The following is a 10,242-nucleotide window of genomic DNA, read 5'->3' on the forward strand; positions in this document are numbered from 1 at the left end:
GACCTCACCACCCAGAGAGGACGCCTGCAGACCGAATCAGGTAATTCTCCATCTTCAACGCTGTCTGAGCATAGAGATGAGGTAGTTAAGAAGAAATGAGCTGCTGATGTGAGCAACTAAGGGTACCGGTGATTCACCAGAAGGCTCAGGCTCAGCCTACATCCAAAGTCATGACTAGTTCAAGCTCTGATTCAGAAAGGCCTTGAGGATTTATCCACACAGGAGGTACTGGAATCAGGAGATACTCCAGCATGATTCCAGGGTTTCTGTCTGAGCTCACATCTTTTGTTGTTGCCATTGCTATTTTGTAGCTCAGGGGATCAAACCCAGGGCCTCACACATGCCAAGCAAGTAGCCTTCTTTGAAGTTGTGTCCCCAGCCCTTCAGATCCTTTTGCTTATGTCAGCATGAACTAAATCTTTGAATGAAGCAATGTACAGGCCCATCCCTCAATTGTCTTTGAAGGGTCCTCAAGATGACTCACTGGGCAACACCTCACAGGCCTGGGGTGTTGAATTCCAACTCTAGAACCCACAGAAAGTAGGAGAAGAGAACTCCAAAGAGTTGTCACCTTTCACATGAATACTGTAGCACACACACAGACACACACACACACACACACACACACACGCATCTGTGGAAGCAGGTAGTTTAGATCCTCATTTAGACAGTCAACACTAGGTTTTGTATAATGTCATTTAAATAAGACTTCACTATGAGGAGAGAAAAGGAGTTTACACTGTATTTATTCCTCTGGGTTGCTACGCAAGTATTATTAGAAAACCTAGAGATTTTGCACAGAGTCTGAAAATGTCAGTAGATAATTTAATCATCTGAACTCTCAACCTGGGGTGCTGAGAGCTACATTTATTTCTAAAATGGGTTTCAGAATTTGTTCTTTACCTAGAGAACAGTAGTGCTGTTTCTTCCGTTTGCCAGGTGAATTTTCCCGACAGCTTGATGAGAAGGAAGCACTGGTATCTCAGTTATCAAGGGGGAAGCAAGCCTTTACTCAACAGATTGAGGAGCTAAAGAGGCAGCTTGAAGAGGAAGTAAAGGTGATTATTAATCTAAGGCTGATCACCACAGTTTGTTCCATGAGTGGACCCTGGAAGGAGCCAGTTCCACCAGCTTTAAGGGTACTAAGTATTTAAATATCTAGTACAATGAAGGTGTGACCATCTTCACAGGCCAAGAACGCGCTGGCCCACGCCCTGCAGTCCTCCCGCCATGACTGTGACCTACTTCGGGAACAGTATGAGGAGGAGCAGGAATCTAAGGCTGAGCTGCAGAGGGCACTGTCCAAGGCCAACAGCGAGGTGGCCCAGTGGAGGACCAAATATGAGACGGATGCCATCCAGCGCACAGAGGAGCTGGAGGAGGCCAAGTATGTGCACATTTGGGAAAGAATGTGTAGAAAGCTTTTAGTATTCAAGTCACGTCATTGTAGACTAGCTTCTGTCTAGAATTCTAGACTATCATAATACTCCCCAAATAAAATATCCCTGACCTGCTGACTTAAAATCCAGTTAAGGTAACAAAGAATAATAAATAATTGCTATTTCCAGAGCCCGTTGCTCTTTGCCAAATGCCCCAAGCTCATTGTTGCCTCTGCACTGGCTGTTCCATTTGTACACAACAGTCTCTGTAGGTCTCTCACTAGTTCACTCTGTTTTTTTAACAAGACCTTCCTGAAATAGCTAGAGTTCTCACCCACAGATCACTGCTTCTTATTACCCTTCACGGCATTAATATCTGAAGGGTGTTATTAAGCAATTTCAGACTTGACTGTTGTTGATTTCTCTCACGTGTCTGTGAGCTTCATGAAGTTGGTGACATTTGTCCTGTTCACTGCTGTGTATTAATGATGTCTGGTTCTAAGAGGACCCTAGTGAATCTTGTTGAATGAATGAATAGCATCAATATGATGTTTTCGATCCTCTTCAATGTGGTGATAGTTCATATTTTTAATATGGTTTCTTCTTCCTGAAACTTTATGTAATCTTCAAGGAAGAAGCTGGCTCAGCGCCTGCAGGCGGCTGAGGAGCACGTAGAAGCCGTCAACGCCAAGTGTGCTTCCCTGGAGAAGACGAAGCAGCGGCTGCAGAATGAAGTGGAGGACCTCATGCTGGACGTGGAGAGGACCAACGCGGCCTGCGCTGCCCTAGACAAGAAGCAGAGAAACTTCGACAAGGTGATTCCCGAAGCATCCTCTCTCTGTTTGGTGCACCTTTCTCTGTCATCCACAGCAGCTCACTGCTCTTGGTTTCCCAGATCCTGGCAGAGTGGAAGCAGAAGTATGAGGAAACCCACGCTGAGCTGGAGGCATCCCAGAAGGAGGCCCGCTCTCTGGGCACTGAGCTCTTCAAGATGAAGAACGCCTATGAGGAGTCGCTGGATCAGCTAGAAACCTTGAAGCGAGAGAATAAGAACTTACAGCGTAAGGCCCTTTCTCTCTCAACAGTACTCATGCCTTGGAGGGAACTCTCTTCTGTCACGCCTTGACCACGCCCTTACCTGTTTTTCACCCTATTAACAGAGGAGATTTCTGACCTCACGGAGCAGATTGCAGAAGGAGGAAAGCGCATCCATGAACTGGAGAAAATAAAGAAGCAAGTCGAACAAGAGAAGTGTGAACTTCAGGCCGCGCTAGAGGAAGCAGAGGTACAGGCTGCGCGCATGGTTACCCAACATACCGAGGAAGAATTAAGTCCACCTACAGGGTGCATAAACAGGCACAGCACACAGTCATCTGTGTGTGGCAACACTGCAGCATGCTTGTTCCTTGTTTGCTAGTGTCGCCTCTTGCTGTCCTTAAGGCATCTCTGGAGCACGAGGAGGGAAAGATCCTGCGCATCCAGCTGGAGCTGAACCAAGTCAAGTCTGAGATCGACAGGAAGATTGCTGAGAAGGATGAGGAGATCGACCAGCTGAAGAGAAACCACATTAGAGTCGTGGAGTCCATGCAGAGCACGCTGGACGCTGAGATCAGGAGCAGGAACGATGCCATCAGGATCAAGAAGAAGATGGAGGGAGACCTCAACGAGATGGAAATCCAGCTGAACCACTCGAACCGCATGGCTGCCGAGGCCCTGAGAAACTACAGGAACACACAGGGCATCCTCAAGGTAGGTAACACTAAGAGGTAATGCCAGATGAGTGGTGTGACCTGTCCCAAGGACACAGTGTCTCAATGACTGTTCACTGCACAGGACACTCAGCTGCACCTGGATGATGCTCTCCGGGGCCAGGAGGACCTGAAGGAGCAGCTGGCCATGGTTGAGCGCAGAGCCAACCTGCTGCAGGCTGAGATTGAAGAGCTGCGGGCCACGCTGGAACAGACAGAGAGGAGCAGGAAGATTGCAGAGCAGGAGCTGCTGGATGCCAGTGAGCGTGTGCAGCTCCTCCACACCCAGGTGGGGTTTTGCACAAACACCTCCCTGCAGTAAATACTTAAGCATCTCAGAATATAAGAGCCTGTCCTTTTTAACATAACAGCCAGATTTTAACTTTTGCCAAATTTTACTGTGTTACAGAGTGAGAAATCTCTCACTGTTTTATCTTAGCAATTGTTTTTGATTCTCTTCTAGAGCATTTTATGGGTGACCACACTCTACTGTATCAGTATATCTAGTCATCCTTATTGTCAACATTGACATTTTTTATTGTGAAGAAATGTCATGCTACAAACATCTATTGCAATTTTATTTATGTGAATGGACAGCCTGATTATTAAATGACAATTATAAAATCATAAAGCTATTTCACTTACTTCTAATGCATGCGAAGGTGCTGACTATCCCTCAGAATCTCTAATTTTTCTCTTTATAGTTGTGATATATAACAAAAGTCTTTAATGTTGAAGAGCGCTTCTTTCATTTACAATTATTTATCTTATGATTTTCAAGAAATAACTACCACTAAGTACTCTGATAGCATAAGAAAGTGTAACACTTATTTTTAACCAGAACACCAGCCTCATCAACACCAAGAAGAAGCTGGAGACAGACATTTCCCAAATCCAGGGAGAGATGGAAGACATCGTCCAGGAAGCCCGCAATGCAGAAGAGAAGGCCAAGAAAGCCATCACTGACGTGAGTAGAGTCACATTTCTGCACTCAGTGACCAGTGGGAGCTACTGATTTCAATAGCTTTCTTGGTTTCCTAATAAGGCCGCCATGATGGCGGAGGAGCTGAAGAAGGAGCAGGACACCAGTGCCCACCTGGAGCGGATGAAGAAGAACATGGAGCAGACGGTGAAGGACCTACAGCTGCGTCTGGATGAGGCTGAGCAGCTGGCGCTGAAAGGTGGCAAGAAACAGATCCAGAAACTGGAGGCCAGGGTGGGTATCCCTGTGCTTGTACATTTCCGTATGTTTCCAGTGCCTCATTGGATCAAATTTCTTCAGAGTCTTCCTTTTTGTAGGTGCGTGAACTGGAAGGTGAGGTGGAGAGTGAGCAGAAGCGGAATGTTGAGGCCGTCAAAGGTCTGCGCAAACACGAGAGGCGAGTGAAGGAGCTTACTTACCAGGTAGGCAGTGGTCCTTAGCAGCTAAGTGCCCTCCAGATGTGTGCGAGACACTCACAGTGATAGCACGCCCTATGGTTCTTATAATCTTGCAGACAGAAGAAGACCGAAAAAATATTCTCAGGCTTCAGGATTTGGTGGATAAACTCCAGGCAAAAGTGAAATCTTACAAGAGACAAGCTGAAGAGGCTGTGAGTATCTTTAGAATAGAGATTAGTGAAGTCCTTGGATTGGGAAAAGCTACTAAATAATTCACTGTACTACCTCATTTAGTAAAGAAGATGTTTATCCTACAGATTCTGTACATCAGTACTTTACACATCTCTGTGATTCTTACATATTGTTTCTAGTACTGATTTTAAGGAAAACCCGAGCTTACAAAGGAACCTCAAAAAAAAAAAAATAAAAGCAGAAATTATTCAGGCTGTTCTCCCAGGCTATGGTGGGACAAAGTGATACAGAGATGAGATACATAAGCAGAAATCCCCAGACACCTAGCTGTTAACAAGCAAACTTAAAAATAACTCTTGGGTACTGGAGAGATGGCTCAGCGGTTAAGAATGCTGGCTACTCTTCCAGGGGACCTGAGTTCAATTCCCAGCATCTACAACCAGGAAATCTGACACTCTCTTTTGCCCTCCATACCAGAAAAACAAGTGGTCTGCAGACATACATCCAGATAAAATATCTACACATATAAAATATAAAATAAAAAGTAAATATAACTCAGGATAAAATACATACTGGAAAAGAATGACTACTAGATCATCATTTAGTATAAACAATATTAAAAGGAAGATGTGACTTTTACAAATATATGGAATGCAGCCAAAATTGTTTAGAGGGTTAATAACGCCTTATAAAGCAATGGGTTTATAGCCTTTTAGCATGAGTCAAAATTAAAAATAAATGAATACATTTATATCTAATCTAGAAATTAATACCAATAACCCAATGAAGCAGGAAATGAATCGATTAGAGTATATTACTTTGTAACATGACATTGTAGTAATACCTGATGACTTCTGGGGAATTAATGGAGCAAATACATTTATAGTTAGTTTAATGAAGAAACTAAAGACAATACAAATAGCACCACAGGAGTATAAAGGGAGAAATGACTTGCACATAGAGCAGTGTTTTTAGTGTCATGTGTAAAACAGTTCAAAGAGCTGAGGAAGCAAAGAAACATTTTTCCCCCCAAACTGGGCTAAAAAGTTACTTGAGGATTACTGTTGCAAAGGACCCAGGTCCAGATAGGTCTGTCAAAATTTCAAGGAACAGATAATCCCCAGCTATGTAAGCAGTTCAAGAGCATGGGAAAGAGGCAAAGCTTTCCAATTCACATTACAAAGCTCGCATAGCCCTCATACCAAAACCCGTCCAAGGGAGGACAGGGGAAAGAAGTGACAGCAGCCTTATCCCTGACTGCAGTCACAGCGGGGACACATGACTAAAGGGAAAACCTGTACTTATCTGAAGGACTTGTCTATCAGTGAGTAAATAGGCTTGAACCCCACAATGTAAAGATGCCTGATTGGAGAATCTGTCAAAACAATTGTTATTATCAAAAGCAGAGGAAATAATCATTTTGTGTCAAAATAGTCTGTGGTTAAATTCGATGGGCATTTTCATGTTTTAAAATGATCATGAAATCTTGCTTACTATGATGAGGAATAACTAATTTAACTGTCATCACCTAAGAGCAAGCATTAACCACCTGACCCTTTTTTAATATTCTTGATCCTCTGATCTTTTTTCTTCTTTGTTTTATTCCTGGCATATATCCATTCAGATAATTTGGCCGTTGGGGATGGAGAGATGGTTCAGCCATTAAGAGTACTTGTGGCTCTTCCAGAGGATCTGAGTTTGGTTCCCAGCACCCATTCTAACAACAGCTAACAACAACATTCAACTGTAGCTTCAGGAAGTCCAGCACCCTCTTCTGTTCATCAAGAGGCTCTGCATATACACATGAATACATACATACATACATACATACATACATACATACATACACAGACATACACACCCAAATAAGATTCTTACAAAAAGATATTTTGTTTGCAAAATTTGTGATTTGATAATTTTGAGACACCAATCTCTAATCACAAAACAGTTTCAGTGGTAAGCAAGAATCTTGGAAAGGATCAGATTTTATGTCTATAGACATACCAAGCTCTGTTTCTGCCAGTCTACAGAGCTTAGAAAGATTACAGCATGGGTTAAATATAATTTCATCTTTATTCTCAGGAGGAACAATCCAACACAAATCTATCCAAATTCCGCAAGATCCAGCACGAGCTGGAGGAAGCTGAGGAGCGGGCTGACATCGCTGAGTCGCAGGTCAACAAGCTGCGGGTGAAGAGCCGGGAGGTTCACACCAAAATCATAAGTGAAGAGTAAGGCAGCCCTGATGCTGTGGAATGACTGAAGAGAGGCACAAAATGTGAAGCCTTTGGTCATGCCCCTGTGTAATTCTATTCCATCCTGTTGTAAGGAAATAAAGAGCCCAAGTTCTTTTGCAAGCAATATCCTTGGGCTGGCCCTGTCTTTTGTCACCTTCCTAAAGCAGTGTCAAAGTTTGAGACATCTTCAATGATAATCACATCCCACCTGCAACTCAGAAACACACACATCTTCACAAGCATCTTTGGTTTATTGGAATAGTTTAAGTTGATAAAGGTGTCACTTACCAAGACAGCCTGTTCTGATGAACATAACTCTGGAAGTCATTTCTATTTATTCCTAGTTGTTCCTGGTATCATCATATTGTCAAATCCCAGGAAGCTTCTACCTCCCATAACATAAACCTGAATTTTTAGGTCTAGACAAAGAATAGTTCTAAGTATATTTCTACAGAGATAATTCATATTAACTGTGTCATTAATTTCCCACATTTAATAACTGCATAAAGAAAACAAGCACCAAGTATTCTTCATTAGTTTATGAAAGCTCTTTTTAATACTAATTTTAATACCATGAATTTACTCATAGTATACACGATGGCTAATCTGCATCATCAATTGGAAATAATGCTTCTTTTAATGAAAGCTGTAGGATGCCTATCAAATCTGAACACATAGAAAAGACTATTTTATATGTTATAATTTGGTATAATAAGTTATGCACCTACTTTTCACATTTTTTTAGCCTCCTGTATAATTGTATGAATAGAGTCAATGACTAAGAGACCAGACCAAGAATCTCAAAGCAGGTTACATATATATATGCATATGCACTTATATATGTTTATAAATACAATATGAAGATACCAGAAACAACTATATATAAAGATGTGGTAGCTATCTAAATTATTGAGACATTTTACTAGAAGATGAACATTTTAGAACTGGAGACACCTTTGATGCATAGTCAAAACCAGTCTTCCTCGACAGTACCTGGTAAAAGCTAACTTCCCAAATGAGCCAAAGAAAATTGTCTTAGTTTAAGGTTTTGGCTTAAGTGGCAACTCTGAGACTGATTTCAATCAAGCCATGTGGAGACAACTTCCCAGGTAAGCTGGTTTGCACTGGTCTCGGGGAAGAGCACAAGATTTCTCTTCTCACTGTAGTGGCTCTTCTTTCATCCCCCCACCCCCCCACACACATACCACCCGTCAATGCTTAAGTATCTTATAACTTGGTAGTAACAAGAACAACAAACCAAAGCCTTGCTTTTTCCTCTCTAAAAAGTCTCCTCCAACCCCCAGTAGAACCATAGTCCATCTTAAAATTTCCATCAAATCCTATTCAGAGAATTATGAAAACATTTGCTCTGAGAACTGTTAGTCCCAATAGAGAAACAGATACCTAAGAAGCAAAGTGATGTACCTGAGGGAGCAGAGCAGCTAATAGTTGCCTAGGAAAGCTCCTGGTGGTTGCAAAGTTCTTCAATACCCTTCCTGATGCCTTTAATCCGCTTTAGATAGAGCGTCACCATCTAGAGTGCTAGGCTACAGATCAATTAGCCCAGAGTCTAAACCACTGTGTGGCTCTCCTCTAAGAGGAGATTCTCCTCTCTTCTTTGAGCTTGGTTGCTTTGTTAGAAGGATGAGGAATGTGGATCATAGAGTCGCTCGCAGTAATGAAATCATATGACCATCACCATCCACATCTCTAGATACTTAGTTTCACACATGGCAACTTGCAAAACAAGACCCTGGGGGCTCAGTCTCAGTCATGCAGCGTTTGCTATGAGAGAAGATTCAAGGCCATTCAGACAGCAAAGCAAACACAAGCTAAAGTAGGAAACAATGTTCAGGTGTTATTTGTAAGTGAAAATTTAAATATATACCACCGTGGCTGTTGGAGAAGTCATATTCACTGGCACTTGTAGACAGAAATCCCATTTTTAATATTTCCTCACATCCATTTTTGTAGCGGAAATGGGGTTTCACAAGTAACTTGAGGTTGTTTGTTTGTTTGTTCATTTGTTTTTAATGAGAGAATGTGCGTGTGGCTAGGGAACGGCTTGAGGGTAGGTCAGAGGTGGGAAGGGGATGATTTGACAGTGAGTCAGAGGTGACAGACTGGAGGAAACAAAAGCAGCTGTCTTTCTTTGGCTGTTCTTCATCAACCAGATTATAAAATTAAGCTTTGAAGCATCCTTCCAAAGGGACAATGAATTGTAAAAAAAAAAAAAAAATCCCATCTTCTTGGGAGGAAGCAACTGTTGTTGCAGCGACACTGAGAAGCAGAAAGTTTCCTTGGTTTAATATTGCAATTGTGTGGCAGCTGAAGAGCCTTCCCAGAGGGCACTCGGTGAAACAGAAGAACTCCAGGCAACAAAGTGCACGGATTCCAGAACTCAGCAGTCTTTGAAACAACACCTTACATTATTCCAAGGACGGATCGTTTTCCTATCACCAACAACTCAAATTATTTATAGGAGATTGATTCATATACTTAACCCAATGTGAGAGGGAATATTTCTAATTATATCCAAACATCCTTAATATGAAGGGAATTAGGCTTGGAGACCTTCCTTGCCAAAAACACATTTTGCCAAATATGTTTTAAGAAAGAGGAGGAGGTTACGTGTTTTCCATATTTGATCCTATAAAAGTACCCCTTGGAATGAGAATGACTTGTCTTTCCTCATAAAGCTTCAAGGTAAGAGTGTGTGAGGACAGGGCTCTGTGTGGACGGGAAGGGATGCCTGGCTGCTGGTGTGCATGCCACACATCCTGGCTCCTGCTGGCCCTGGCAGTCCTTCCAGTGAAGCACTAAGTTACTCTGTAGCAATTGTAATTAGATGTTGTGGTCTTCCCAGTCATTTCCTGGTTCCCTCAGATAAGAACTGTGCTCTTATTGGGAGTCACTAGCTTTTAATCAGAAAGCATTTGCTTTTATTTTTTTCAATTACAGTTCAGACCCACGGTCGAAGTTGTATCCCTAAAGGTAAGGTCTTCCTCTCCCTCCCCGCCTTTTTTTTTTTTCATTCTGAGTGCAAGTAATCTTCTTTAGTATTTGCAAAGTGTCTGTTGGGGTTGAAAAATGAAAAGCATTTCAATGTCATGGCTGATCATGCTTGTGCTGAAAAACTCGGAGGGGGCTCAGGAAACTGGGTCTCATTAACACAGCTCCTTTGCAGCATATGTGATGCTGTCTCAGAGTCTTGGGAATTTTGTGCATGGGGTTTTCTATATCTAGCTTTGTAGTTTGTCTTTTAAGTGACTGCAACATCCAATGAGACAGGGTTTGCTCGTTTAA

At 42.3% G+C, this 10,242-nt stretch overlaps 1 protein-coding gene across 1 annotated transcript in view; it reads left to right on the forward strand.

Annotated features, from left to right (window-relative positions):
- LOC114631754 (myosin-2-like) overlaps positions 1 to 7,060 on the forward strand; it is a 25,910-nt gene extending 18,850 nt beyond the window's left edge. Inside the window, 13 exon segments of the mRNA XM_028780150.1 lie at positions 1 to 40; positions 940 to 1,058; positions 1,191 to 1,387; positions 2,011 to 2,194; positions 2,275 to 2,440; positions 2,540 to 2,664; positions 2,820 to 3,128; positions 3,213 to 3,416; positions 3,969 to 4,094; positions 4,173 to 4,343; positions 4,427 to 4,531; positions 4,624 to 4,719; positions 6,782 to 7,060. Of these exon segments, the coding sequence (XP_028635983.1) occupies positions 1 to 40; positions 940 to 1,058; positions 1,191 to 1,387; positions 2,011 to 2,194; positions 2,275 to 2,440; positions 2,540 to 2,664; positions 2,820 to 3,128; positions 3,213 to 3,416; positions 3,969 to 4,094; positions 4,173 to 4,343; positions 4,427 to 4,531; positions 4,624 to 4,719; positions 6,782 to 6,934 (1,995 nt within the window). The 3' untranslated portion in view covers positions 6,935 to 7,060.
- Positions 7,061 to 10,242: the final 3,182 nt, after the last annotated feature.

Source organism: Grammomys surdaster, unplaced genomic scaffold, assembly GCF_004785775.1.
Source record: "Grammomys surdaster isolate TR1022 unplaced genomic scaffold, NIH_TR_1.0 364, whole genome shotgun sequence".
Lineage (NCBI taxonomy): Eukaryota > Metazoa > Chordata > Mammalia > Rodentia > Muridae > Grammomys > Grammomys surdaster.